Source organism: Chanos chanos, chromosome 2 (assembly GCF_902362185.1).
Source record: "Chanos chanos chromosome 2, fChaCha1.1, whole genome shotgun sequence".
NCBI classification, from domain to species: Eukaryota; Metazoa; Chordata; class Actinopteri; order Gonorynchiformes; family Chanidae; genus Chanos; species Chanos chanos.
In genome coordinates this window covers 9156623-9171483 of record NC_044496.1, presented here as the reverse complement: position 1 = coordinate 9171483, position 14861 = coordinate 9156623, and the positions used below count along the sequence as shown (strand labels likewise).

The 14861-nt window shown below is 38.2% G+C and overlaps 1 protein-coding gene across 7 annotated transcripts; it reads right to left on the bottom strand.

Moving 5' to 3' along the window:
• Nucleotides 1-18: 18 nt before the first annotated feature.
• Nucleotides 19-12672, bottom strand: anp32a (acidic (leucine-rich) nuclear phosphoprotein 32 family, member A). 7 transcript variants are annotated; one of them, XM_030766114.1, is made up of 8 exons: nt 5507-5634; nt 3114-3263; nt 2895-3017; nt 2492-2690; nt 2041-2153; nt 1632-1686; nt 1304-1319; nt 19-469 (listed from the first exon to the last, which is right to left on the bottom strand). In XM_030766114.1, the coding sequence occupies exons 1-8, from the start codon at nt 5558-5560 to the stop codon at nt 418-420; spliced, it is 762 nt and encodes a 253-aa protein (XP_030621974.1). In that variant the 5' UTR covers nt 5561-5634; the 3' UTR covers nt 19-417. The 7 variants fall into 7 exon arrangements, with proteins under 7 accessions (XP_030621974.1, XP_030621976.1, XP_030621971.1 ...); XM_030766116.1 differs by adding an exon at nt 12652-12672 and having other exon boundaries at nt 435-1319; nt 1632-1676; nt 2049-2153; nt 5507-5560; XM_030766111.1 differs by having other exon boundaries at nt 435-1319; nt 2041-2159.
• Between the last annotated feature and the right edge of the window lie 2189 nt (nt 12673-14861).

Below are 14861 nucleotides of genomic sequence, written 5' to 3'. Positions count from 1 at the left end.
CAATAGGATTCACATCCAATTTTCTTTTTTAATCAATATTCTCAGAATTTAGAACAACTGAATAAAGCTCAGATTATGTTTCCGTTTAAATAATTTGGTGACCAGATAAAGGCATATTATTTTTTGAAACTTTACATGGTATCTTCCAGAGACATTCCACAAAATAAACACAAGTCAATTTCATATCCCTGAGCATTACAATACATATCACTTGGTGTGAAATAAATATTTTAGGCCTTCATTCGACCTTAATAGTGGTGAAGCCATACACTCACCAACATTACGTGAAGGTCAAACATGTTACAAACCAGCTATGCATAACTTAATGTAATTACATATTTATAACAAGTAATGGTTCATATAGGACATAAGCTTATATTCAATCAGTAAATATTCTAAAACTGCCCATTTCTAAAATTACTGTACAGCTGCAATTGTGTTTTCATTCATTTTATTACAGTTAATGGTTACAACTGAGATTACCTGTGGAAAATGTCTGCCATTATCAAAGGGAATAGAAAAAAATATATTTGGTCATTATTTACAAAGAACACGAAACTTCTGAACTATCCACATAGTAGGGAGGTCATCTGACAAGGGCAGACATTTCATTCTAAACATTAAAAAATAAAATAAAACTAAAAATCACATTGAGAGGCCAAACTGTGTCTGTCCAGGCAGACGTTATGATGTATTCTCCATACCTAAACAGAATCTCACATGATGACAACAACACCACATAAATGCAATGTACACAAACAAATGACATAATTAAAAAAAAGTGGGTAAGAAAATGCTCTCTTGAAATCCATTAGTCAACTTTAAAATAGAGTCAGACATGCACTTTAAAAGGTTTTTGGTTTTTTTTTTTTTTTTTTCTTTTAAATACATAAGTCATCACCAGCGATCTGTATAAGCAATTAGGCATCAACAGTACAGAAGAAGAAAATAAAATTTACAAAGAGTATACTAGTCTTTTTCTTCTTCAGCAATAAGAAATTTTCACTACTGTGTTGCCAGAGATTTGTAGAGGTTTTCTGGAGTAAATGAAGGGAATTAAACCAAAAGTACAAAAACAAAACAAATATTTAGACTGTATCCTCACTTTTATGCTAACCCCATCCCCTACCATTTTAATCCGCCCCCACACCACCGCAATATGACAACTGGACATAGAAATACAGGGTTAAAACAGTCAGATCACATGAGGGCCCAGAGAGAGAGAGAGAGAGAGAGAGAGAGAGAGAGAGAGCAGGTTCAGTCATCCTCCTCGCCTTCTTCATCCAGCTCCCTTTTCCTTTTCTGCCCTCTTTCTTCTTCTAGGGAGAGATTAACAAGGAACAAAAAAAAAAAAAAAACGAGAAAACAAAAAACAGGAACTGTCACAATTGAGCAACTTAATATTACTGTGAAATTCTACCAAACGTCTCAATTCTAACTGATGCCAAAGATACTCAACACATTGTCATTTGGTGTTAGCACAACAACAGATGAACAATACTGAGATATTTATCACTAATTTCTGGTACCTGTTTTGGAAAGATTATGCTCAAGCTTGAATTTTACAAGAGAAACACATTAGTCTCACAATTACACTGTACCCACGCATACAAATCTGTTTCTTGTCTTACCATAGTCATCTTCATCCTCAACCTCACCATCGTTCAACTCTTCTTCTTCCTCCTCCTAAGAACACATTCCGAAACAGTTACACACCATCTTTTAAATCAAGTTCCAAAAATATTTTGCCAGTCCCATTTTTGAGATGTTGAAATTTAAAACACTCAGACTATTCCATAACATAGCTCATGGTTACAATCCACTTTAAGGAGAAAAAAAATTCAGTTACAAGGTAGCAAGCTACATACATGTCTTTAGGATTATATCAGGGTTTGGCCTTTTTTTCTAAATGGCACTCGTTACCTGTCATGATGAACTCATGTACAAAGAAATATTTTCTGCTGTAATAATTAAATAAATTATCACTTAACACCTAGACACTCTCAGCCAATCACGACTTCATCCCTTGCCCATAATCACCTCTCCACTGATGTCGTCCTCTTCCTCCTCCTCCCCCTCTTCCTCCTCCTCATCTCCTTCTTCTTCTTCATCATCATCACCTGGGGCAGCATCTTCATCATACTCCTCCTCCTCTACCTCTGTAACCAGAGGTCACATTTAACTTTGTGGCACTCCAAAACTGACCTAGGTTGCATCTGAGAATAATTTCCAATTTATTTACCTCTTTAACTATGTGAAACACTGTTTCAACTGGGCTACTACTTGAGTTACATAATACATTCAGGTTACAAAACAAACAACAGCTAAAGCTGACTTGCAACAATTAATATAACTGAGTAATAAGCTGCAGGTTATAATGCATTAAAGCAGTGAGTGACTCTTTCTGCAACAGAGTGACAGCTTCCATAGGAACAGAGATAAATAAAACTGCTGGTATTAAAGGAAAAACAACATTATTCTATTATCATACCATCATCGTCTTCATCCTCATCATCTAGTCCTTCTGGATAGGCCTCTGCATCAGAGTCTGGAGCCTCCTTGTCTTCTTTGTCATAGCCATCAAGATACGTCAACTGAGGGAGCAGCTTGAATACATTTTCTCTGTAATCATTCAGGTTGGTCACCTCACAGTTGAACAAGTCTAAACTTTTCAGACTCTCTAATTTTTTCTGTATGGAAAAAAAAAGAAAACAAAAACCCAAAAAAGCACAGTTATGAAATGTAAAAATTCAAAGCAATCAGTGTGGTGTATCAATGTTTAAAAAAAAAAAAAAAAAGATTCAATTGAAGCTCCATACAATAAGAAACATTAAGTAAACCCCTTCAGACACAGGTTTACTGCATTACATCTCATTTTCCTGGCTCTAACTCACCAGGGGCTCAATTGTGCTGAGGTCTTTGATTTTGTTGCCACTGAGGTTGAGATGGGTGAGATTTGGGCATTTCTCTGCAAGTACCTCCAGACCACCTGAGATTCTGTTATCACTGAGTTCGAGCTGTGCAGAACAAAAGCAAGCCACCATTAACAAAAGTGTTAGAACATTAAAGGTTTTCACGAATCTTCTCACTGATGAACAAAGTGGAATAATAACCTTTTTGAGTTTGTTTAGCTTCGGCAAATTTGCGACTGAAGTTAAGCCTACGTTGATTGTGCTTAAAAATTCCAGTTCCTCAAATTCATCCGTGAGACCTTCGATTTTGCCTTCGTTTGACCTACAGTTGTCGAGTACAAGTTCTTTCACCTGCAGGGGAGACGTTGGAGATTGGTTAAGAACACAAAGTACTACTTAAAACACTGTTAAAATTGTAACAATTACCCATTCGCTTACTCCCAACCAGGAGCGGGTATTAAGAATAGAGAAACTCTTGGTACCTGTGACAAGCTTAAACTGAATTAAACTACTGCTGTTACCAACTTTTGATTCAGAATGAAGCTTACATAAACCAGGCTGCAATGTGATGTCAAATGATGATAATCCTATCAGAAAACAATATATTATTAATATTAATAATCTGATAAGTTTTTCGAACTGTAGCTTCCCTTTGCGATCTCTTCGCAGCTGAGAAAAACCCCCCACATGTATGCGCTTTTACTCTGCATCACCCCATGAATTCAGCGTTGCGTATTGCCCAATTCAAGTAAATAAATAAACAAATAGATGGAACGACTTAAAACATATCTTTCATTATGTCAAAATGAAGCATGTCTGCAAACCCAGCAAAGGCGTATTTTAAAAATACAATAAAACAACATAACCATCATCGTGGGGACCGCCTGTAGTTTATTACAACGGCAAAATATACATTAGCTTACTCCAATATTTTTTCGTCCAACGAACAAAATGGCTGACTCCGCAACAAGCTTCGCTGGTCCGCTTCCAGCGATTGGGTCTCTTTATTTAAGAAGCTGCATGCACGGTGGGAGAAATAAATGACGCGCGGTGGATATGTGTTACACAAATTACATTACACTGTCCCGAAACCTTAAAAAACAAGAGGACACGATTCGTACACAGGCTCAAGAATTCAGGAGTAGGAGGGGCAGTTCGATAACGCTACGAAGTTCACTCTAAGCAAACGGTATCTGGTTTCATCCCTTACAAAAGTACACTAATAATAATATCATTTTCAAAAATGGTGTGTTCATTGGTTATACACGATGGATTATTCCTCGAAACGATAACAGCTCACCCTAGTAGAAGTGTACGTTTCGGCTAAATACCGTATGCCTTTGTTGCTTGATAAAATGGCGGCTTGTCCTAGATCTTGGAACTAGAGCAGCGGAGCTCCAAGTTGCGCCTCGCTCGCACAAACAACCAGTCGGTATGAGTGTACCTCCGCTTCTCAAATGTCTACAATGGCTATGACAGGCGGGAAGTTACGTGGATGAAAATACAAAAAGAAATAATGGCCCTAAATGTTTTATTTGAACATGATTTCAAATGTGTGAGGAACAACGTTAGACGGACCCTCACATGGATCTTGGTAATGTTGCGTTTTACTGCTGTTTTTGGACACATTTGTGGCAAAGGGTAGGGCTACATTTAGGAGAACATTTAAACCATTCCTCAAAATATGATCAGATTATCAAGAGCTCTCATGTCTCTCGTGGAGTTTCTGACAACTGAAGTCGTCGACATCGTACAGACTGAAATGCGTTTAAGTTTTTTTTTTTTTACGCAACTAGATATGCCATGGCACGATTCCCTTCAAAGCTAAAAATGATTGAAAATGCGTGGCTGTTCGTCCGTCTGGCAAAATAAGGACTCATCTAAATACGAATTTGGTTATAATTAAAAGCCCAATGAAACAAAGCGAACCAATTGACACATTTTGTCAAACTTTCTTTGATTTGTACAATGAACCCCCAGTTTGCGGCTGCTTATGTGCTGAAATTAATTTGTTTGAGGACTCTTCGTAATTTGTTGACTGATCCGTCATCATAGGTTGTGCTGTCAAATTTCACATTACTATCTGCACTGCAATTCACAATTTTACGCCACAAGTTATTCAACTAATCGGTCGTCGACAGCAGCGCTACAAACTGCAATGGCACACAACATAGTACAACTTGAAACGGTACATATGAAGCATGTATGTGGCACTTTTTTGTTATACCAGGGATGCAAAGGAAAAGGGCGCGTTCGGGGCTACAAAGTTACAAATATGGCTTCTCACACGGCTTCCCTTGTTTATACACTGGCAACAGAATGCGTGTTACGGGTTCAGCTTCAAGTTAAAGGTTTGACTAGATCTCTGTAAAGTTATGAAACCTCCACAACGACTGCATAACTCACATAGATATCTAACCGCATTAAGGTGCCCAGAACTAACATTGGAGCATCGTTTCAAAGTCACCGCAAACTTTTCATTCAAGACATCAACTTAACGCGTGCACGTCTAACATTGACCATACAGCTTACCAAAGCAGCACCTACTCTGCTAACAGTAAAATACCTTCTCCAAAATCAGCAAAAGCACTTACATCTGATGGCGTTCGGTTCCGCAATTCCAGATAAATTCTCTTCTTCATATCCATCTTGTGGGTATCTAGATTACCTATTTAGTAACCCAAAGAGCGCAGTTTGACTTGGGAGTCTTCGCTGCACAGCTATAGCCCCTTTACAAACTAGCTGCTGCAAGTCTCTCAAACTTGATCTCTCAGTAGGTGGGAGCTGGGTGTGGGATTGTCGTCACCACCAACCAATTATAAGAGTCCAATAAAATATGAACGCACTTCCAACACGCCACACAGCCAATAACCGCTACATTAGAGACTGGGTGGGGTTACAGGGATTGTTTGGTTGATCCATCTGCTCTGTGTTATAGGGTGACATCTATGCGATAAAATCATCAAAAGTGTTTAAGGTGCCGGATACTCACTAAATTAAAATAGAATGTATGCACAAACGATCACGAATAATTCCATTTTACTACTTCTTAGTATATATGAGGATGTCTATATTCTGTAGTATTCAATAAAATGGAGGTGATTAAATATGACAGTGTGGTGATACACGTACCATTCGAATGCAAAAGGAAAAATGTAAAACACTAGTTTCAGTTCAGTAATTCCAATTCCTAGCCTATTTGTTTTAGTAAACAATTTATGCTGTTCCTGTATTGACTCGTAAGATATTAATCAGCAGGCTACAATAATCACTTGAGCGCAGCAAGATATTACAAACCCCCTCGCACATGTGAACTACACAAAAGGGGACAGCCGGTACCCATGCTTGACTAGTCACCTATAAACCACCCACGGTAGGAATATGCATTACGGTCATGTAATTAAAAAATTCATAAATGGGTTTAAAATGTAATAACTGTCAGCATTTTCGGCAAAGTAATGCTGATATACAATTAAACAGAATCTCTGGTTGGTCTATGAACACAGAATATAAGGTATGGGCAATATTTGCCTGGAAAGGCGTTATGATAGGCTATTCTCTACCTTCGGAGGAATATGCTTTGTTGCAATGCAAATATATAAGAGGGACAAAACAACCTTGAAACACTCGGCTAGTGGTTTCCGTCGGTGATTATTAATGATCAGTGTCTAGAACAATATCTATTGCTTTCTTCACTCAAGTGTTACACACTACCAACAACACTGATATCACTAGTCATGGGACTCCGACAGGATCTCAGTTTGTCGTCCAAAAAAAAAAGCAAGGGGGAAAAAAAAAACAAATTTGTCACATGCACTTGACTGCCACATTACAAACTCCAACCATGGACCCATGCTTACGCCTAAGAAGTTCAAACTAACCAATAACATTTCAGGGGAACATTCACTTCCGTATCTCAGTCAGGCCGACCATTGTTGGTAATAAGGAAAAAAAAACAAGGTCACCTGACTGTACTCGGCGCCATCTTGACCGCAAAAATACAACACATTCAATTACTTATAATACCATTTATTGACGCTTAAAACGAACAAAAGTAGTAGACTTTACCTATAATTGTGGTCATTTCTGTGTGTCGCTCCGCTACCCCTTAGAAAAACGAGAAGAGCAACTGCGTGCCACTTAATTGCTTTCACAAATGCACCGGCTTGGTTGCTGGCTTGAGAGAGCGCATTTCACTTGGCGTCTCTGTCGTTCTAATCATGTTATTTCAAATTCAGTTCATTTAAGGCAATTTTGCCCTTGATGCAAAGAAAAAATCTTCGTCTGTCGATCTGGACATAGTTTCCAACCTGCGCAAACAGGTTAATCTCAAGCTCTTTAGAATCTGCTTGCGCATTAGTTGAGACCATTTTTCCTCTGGGTGTGTCTCACTCGCTGTCTGAACAACCTTGCTTGCAGTACTGCATCAACTATGGGTTGCATACTGCGTGCTCGGTATGCGCAGAGCCAGAACGGTTTTCGCAAAGCACGAATTGTGGCACTTGAAGGTCTCTCTCATTTACTCTGCCTTACAACCGTTTATTCTCTTGAAATAGCTGTTAACGTCATGAAGCTTAAAATGGATAGCGCAGGAACAAAAAAAAGGAAAATTCAACAGGTCAGATAGACAAAAGTTTATGTTATGCGTAATAATCGTTTTATCAAGATATAATTGCTAGTAATCACGCACGGAATTTGCTTTTAAAAAGCAGTATGACCATAACCCCAAACCTGCCGTCTGCCAACAGAAATCAGTCATAGCACTGTATATATATCTGAAAATGTAGCTACATAACTACAGGTCGACTAAATCATTCACAAAGCCGGCTTAAATAGAAAGCCTACGTGACATCTGCAGTATCTAGCCTACTTACGCCGTGAGTGATGCAGAGGATCTCTTGATGATGTCATTATCATAACGGTGATTAACCTGTGTTGCTATCCGGTGGCAGGCGCGCAAAGCTATGTATGCAGCTCTGATATGGGTTTAGAAGATGTACGATACGTTTTTTGTTAACCTGTCATGCTTTATAACAGAAGATCACACTAACTGCAATAAAATATACCACCTCTTTCTATCCCACAGTGCATTTTCAAGAACAGATTCTTTTAAAACGCCATTCTATCTGAAGTTAGTGTACTGGTTTCAACGACCACTTCATATCCAATGCCCGTAATTTCTGTGAAATGCTACACTAGCGTAGAAAATGAGCTGAATATATTTTGTTACATAACAAACAACTTGAGTGTAGTGTGATTTTAAATATGTGTGTGTCTTATTGTATGAAGATGGAGGAGACTAGCCTATCAATAATTGTGTGGGATTGACAGCGTATACTTCCACAGATACTTCACAGTACTTGAGTGCTTGTTATGTGGATACACGTAAATATCACAGCCTAGCGTCAGTCAAGGTTGTCTCACTTCTTCTCATTACATGGTACCACAGTTTTTAATTTTATGAATCTGTTTGGAGATGTAGGATTCATCTGTGGTGATGTGTGTGGTAGTGTCAGTGAGTGTGCAGCTTCTTCAGTCATAACTGCACAGGGCCTTGAGAATATAGCATGAAATGGGGAGGAGAGTATCTACCTAAATCAAGAATTTATGGTAAAATGCTTGGATGTTATCTTTTGTCCCGAAGAAAAAAAGTGACGCAGTTGTGCAGTCTGAAGGCTATACAGGGTATACCGGTAGTTCTTGGGCTGTTTCTCTGACATTTCTAATAGAGAAATTCTGATCTACTTTGCACACAGTTCTCTCCTTCTCTTAAATGCAGTTTGTCCTTGCAAGTCATCAACTCAAGATCCGTGTTTTTGTCTAATAAAACAGACATATAAAGTTAAAAATTGAAAAATCTTTACTGAATCACTGAAGTTCGTTATTTAACAACAAGGCTATGCACCGTACATTCTTTTTTTCAAGAACATCGTGCTGGGGTAAAGGCTGTAAGGAAGACAATCTGCTCAAGTGTGAAATAATGATCCTTACTAAATCAGCATTCCCACCTATGAATCCGAATAGCAATTCTTCCATCCTTAACATGGAGCTCTAACCCAGTGAGCCACTGTTATTCTGAATTATGGCTTGCATAAGACAATATCTAAGGACCCATTTGCATGTTTTACATAATGTATTAAACCACTATGTACTATCTGACACGCCTACCCGGATGTGGCTCAGTTGTTCATTCCTTGTTAGCCCCACCCATTTACTGTTCACCTCTCCTCCTGGGGAAACTTCTGAACTTCCTTCCATCAAAAGCTTGAACAATGAGTGCTGATCAGTGTTTCTTCTTTCTTTTCTTCTTCTTATTGTTCAGCTTTCCCTCGGAACCCCGTCGCTTTGTCTGTTGATCAGTTCATCAACAGATCAGTGATCCAGTACAGTCATGTGACTGGTGAATATGGTTTAACAGAAAGGTATATTAAGTATGAGAATATCTTCATGAGATGCCACTCATGGGCGTCGGTTTGTTTTGAAAAGTGCTGGGGACAACGACGGGTTCGACGTGTTCACACCTTTTTTTCAGTGGTGGGTGCGAAATGGGCCACGACAAAAAGTGGTGGGGCCATGTCCCCAGCGTGAATGATGCCTATTATGCCATTTTATGGTTTTAGACAGTGTGTTAACCTCTGTCTACTATCTTGTGTACTTGCAGTAGCATAGATTTGGAGTTATTTTGTCAAAAAAAAATGAAGTTGCATGGGAAGCCCTACACTGTTTTGTTCACAGGGACTGTAACCTGGGTGCTGACCAGTATCTTCTTCTTTTTGTGCCTCATTATGTGTTTATCCTCTCTGTGTCTGTCTGTCTGTCCATCTGTGTGTGTGTATGTGTGTGTGTGTGTGTGTGTGTGTGTGTGTGTGTGTGTGTGTGTTTTAAGTGAAAATCATAAGAATTTATGCTATCAGAAATGCTACTGGTCCTAAGCATGATTGTGTGAAGAGGAGTAGACTTTTAAATGTTTTTAGTGACAAAGGTCACAGCTTGTTTCATATAGAATTTCCTTCTTGTATGGCTTGAAGTCTCAGGTGCTGACCTGTGTTCTTTATGCTCATCACTGTACATCAAAGCATGGTAGTCGTGGCATTTCTGATTAACAGGACAATTGTGCCTCTTATGTGGAGGTCTGCTACTGAAGGCATGTGTTTAAGTCTGTCATTAGTATTCTGCATGTTTGAAAGGCACGGCTGAGGGGTCACTATGTCCAGCATTTCCTCTGAGGTCATTCTGGACATTTCCACTCAGCAAGATCAAAGTCAAAGTAGTTGCTTTTTGACTTTTAGAGTTTTGTCTGTGTATCTTTCAGTGTATCTGTTGATCAATACAACAATACATCATAATGGTAACAAACGTGGAACAAAAAATATGTTATAATTGAGGATAAGAGAGTCTACGTTGTATAAAATGCATATACCTCTTTCTACCATCTCATACTCTCACATGGCTCAGGAGTTACTATGAACAATATTTCCACTGAAGAAATTCTGAACCCTTCTCTGTATGGGACTTGAACCCAGGGTATTGACCAGTCGATTTTTCTTTTCTTTTCTTTTTTCTCATTTTTGAACAGCAGGGGGTGCTGTAGTCAATGTTTCAATAGTTAGCTGTTTATTTTGGGTTGTGAGATAAATAAAGAAAATATATACATATTTTATTTGATATTGAAAATAATTTGTGTCAATGATACCTAAAAGACATACAAAAGGTAGAAGCAAGTGCTGTGTGATATGAAATGAAAGCTAAATGAAGCTAAAATTGTTGTTATGTCATGACATTTTCATGTTTCTTTTCAATAAGCTTACGTAATAAGGCTCTTTGGATTTGGTCATTTGCAGATCCTCTCCTTAGAAAAGAATTTACTAGTAATGAATGTTGCTGACTTAATTCAGTGAGTAAAACCAACATATCACACAAAGCATGATATTATCACACACATCCAGATGGATTACTAGAGCGCCAGGAGCTGGCATTTACTTTAAATATTTCCAGGCTTTCTTCTTGGTTGGAAAAAAGAAAGCCCACATTCAGATATTATATAGTTATCTTGTTCACAATGAATAGCTGAATATAACAAATTTGACATTGTTTTGTGGAGTCCTCCCTGAAGAGTTTATGATCCTCTTTAAAGATAGGCATTGTATATTTCAAGGACAAACCAGAATGGTGCCTGGGTGAATTTATTATCCAAATTTCTAATTACAGGAGGAGACTTATGTTAGGTTTGGTTTTGTCAGAATGTTTAGGCTCAGGGAAATATGTGTGTGTTAGAAGAAGCAGGCAGGCCTTTATAGAGAGAGACCCCCCCCCCCCTCCACACACACACACACACACACACACACACACACACACACACACACACACAAACAAAGTGTGTTGATTCAACTGCCACCAATCAGCAGGTTCTTGCAAACTGTCACACTATTTATGGTTCCGTTTGTATCACAGTTTGGCTTGGGGAAAAAGGAAAATGAGCCAAGTTTTTTATATCACTTTAATTTAATTATATTGAAATTTAGCACATAAAATACACATTTGTTACCAACTGCAAGAAAAGCTCTTCAAAGATGACAAAGAAAGTAAACTAATCTTAAGCATCTAATTTCAACGATCTTCTTTCAGAAAACATGTGTAACAATACTAAAGTAAATGAGTGAAATATTGTTAATCTAAACATCACTGCATTAACTTTTCGGTTCTTCTTCAAGAAAATGACAGCAAGAAACAACTTGTGCACCAGTTATTTGAAGTTCTTCTTCTAGAACAGCAGTAGTCTATAGGAAAACTAAACTTACACGTAAGGCACAGTTCTACGTTTATGTGGATTCATATATTCCAGCATAGCATTATTTATGTTTTGAGTAACGGCATTGTGGGTTTTGTTGCTATTTAAAACGTTTGACATCGTCATTAAAGCTGTTGTAATTGTCCGCCGAACTGAAGCATGCGCACACCGCTTGATCAGCACGACGCAGTGAGAAGTGAAAAGAAAGAACTGCATCCCAGCCGCTAACTAAGATTAACGATATTCTTAATAATCAACTGCACTAGCAGTGTGGAACATTCTTCTTTACTACGAATATGTATTCCACAGAAGCTTCACTTACAGGAACTAAGATGAAAAAAATAGATTTAAATCCGCGGTTCACTATACACAAACCGCGAACCGAACCGAGCACTACAATACCCTGATTTTCGATTTTAGTACAAAATCCATAGTGCGTTTACTAATGAAAAGTATTTGCCATATTCATTTGTTGATGCTTTGTTATAAACCGAAGTCTGTTACGCACGTTGCTGCCACCAACAGGTATGGGGTTGTACAGATCTGGACAGAAAAAATAATAGCACTTCTTAACATGCCTAGGGGGGTTATTAAGCGTTACAGGACAGCTGAGGGGCAAGTTAATTTCTCATTAAACATATATACAATCCACCTAACTTCCGACTTCTCATATAAACATGACTAAACCCAAACGTTTTCTAAATGTACTTATAAATGCAAACCAATGTTCAGCTACAGTTGTCACATAACCTGCCCACATCATAAACATATATGTATTTTGGTAGACAACATCAGTGTTAAAAGGTGAAACCTGTTGTACCTAAAAACTTTACCACACAAAATGCATCAGTTAAGAGTTAAGTCTTGGAAAGAATTTGTTACACTAGGTCCGCAGGCCAGGTGCCATCTTTTTTTTTTTTCCCTCTAAATTTAGTTTTGTTGCTGATGCACTTAACCACAGGCATTTACCATTATTATCATCAATATCACACAATTCTTGAATACCAGGCACAGTAGAAGCAGTGAGCTGTCTTGCCTAGTCTTTGAACCCACAGTCTAGTTAGCAGGGCATTTCCTGTAGCACTATATCATTTCTGTCTGGTTTACTTGCTTTCAGTAAGGTACTGCAGATGGTGGGACACTAAAAACAAAAAGCAAAAAATATCCCCCTAAACATGCAGTATCAGAATTAGCGTGCCTTATATAGTAACCTAAATCAAAATTCATTTGATGGTATTAGCTTTGATAGGTGAGACATGACAGAAGTGCAGTAAAACATTGTGCCCACATGAGGGCAGTCTTCAGTAAGCAATGAATTTAAATCTGATGGCTGGCAGGCTGCTACAATGTTTTGGCCTGCTTTGTGATGTCTTTACAAAAGGCTGTTCTGTCAGTGTGTAATGGTGTGTATCAATAAGAAATCACAAGAATTGTCCCAGTTTCACTGTTTTGCTGACTTACGGCTCCTTCACTTGCCACTATTTATGTCTTAATTCAAACAAGTGCAAAGCTAAAATGAACATAATATGTGTTTGTAGCAGAATAATGGTGAGTGCTTGAAGTTCCTTTTGAAAGAAAACTTTCATGCATTAATGTTTGAATCAGCAGTTGCTTGACCACAGTTACATCAAACGCAACACAAGAGTGCAAGCACTTTAAACAAATGTAACTTATAAACAATGCCTGATATGATAGATTCATATTCATGATTTTAGACTACAAACCAAACCGTATTTGTTTTCAAACTATGAATCTAACATCCTGAATCCTATCTCAGCCACCTGCAGACATCACATGTTAAAGTCTGTAATAAGTCACCCAATGTGGTCAGAGATGTCATTTCAGTCAACGTAAAACCTGGCTGTCATATGACCTTTCTAGTCTGGCTACCTTAAACAATTTGTGATTGTCTCAGCTCTAAAATATGTGCTTGCAGTTTGTGCACGAACCCTTTTACTCTCTTGACTGTTGTCTATGATTCTGAATATTAGCTGCGTTTCTTCATAGAGGATGTCAAGGAAGTTGCCCTATCCTGGGGTTAGGATCCATGTGTGACAGCAGGGGACAAACAAGGATAATCTGTCTGAGATGAGGGATTACACAGCACAGTACACAAACACTCACACTTCTAACTGACTCCTTCAAATCTCCACAATATCTCATATTTGAACGTCAAGCTGAGAGGACAGAAGTTTCCTTCCAGAAAATGAGATTCAACTTTGAAGTGGAGTTTGCTACGCCAAAAGTGAAAATTCAAGTTCAGTCAATGGTATTTTGGTAATTTAACAGAAATATAATAACAAAAAAATTGGACAGAACTGTTCAAAATCCATGACAACAAAAAGTTTAGATTCATAATATTATTTTTTTTAGTCTGGTCCACTCCATGGTGATATATAAAATCCATTTCTTATGCTTTCCTCAGCCACTGCAGGAGGATTTGAGTTTATCCTTTGGTAAACAACCTCAGACCAAATCATATTTATATCTAATACCCAATAGCACCACAGGTCTACTCCCTTAAGGCTTTCATATGCAGCCTGGATTTGAGAGTTTTTGCTTTTTATGATTCCTCAGTTGTGTGACCTCACTATGATTCATTTTAATGGATCACTTAAGTGCAAGTGAGCTTTTTCTCTCTCTCTCTCTCTCTCTCTCTCTCTCTCTCTCTCTCTCTCTCTCACTTACTCAGTCTATCTCTCCCTTCCCCTTTCACTGTATTTCTCCTCAAGACCATTGCAGAGAACAAACACTTCTATGTAAATAAATGCTGCATTGAAACACATGAAAGTAACAGTACTCTCTCTCTCTCTCTTGCACTTTAGTCTGATGTCTTTTTTTTTTATATCCTCTGCTCATTAGTGACAGATGTGTTTTATTTTTTCTTTCTGTTTTTAGTATAATGGCATATAATAGCAATCACGACCTTGCATGTGCACTTAAATGCCATTTTGCACTGTTTTTGAGAGATACCAGCATTTGCCCCGCAGAGGGTATTGTAATCACCTTTGTTTTTTCCCCCATTTTTAACCTTAATAAGACGTACACTATAAAAACAATGTGATGAGAGAGAGGAGGGGAGAGGAGAGGAGAGGAGAGGAGAGGAGAGGAGAGGAGAGGAGAGGAGAGGAGAGGAGAGGAGGGGAGTGTAGAGGAGCAGA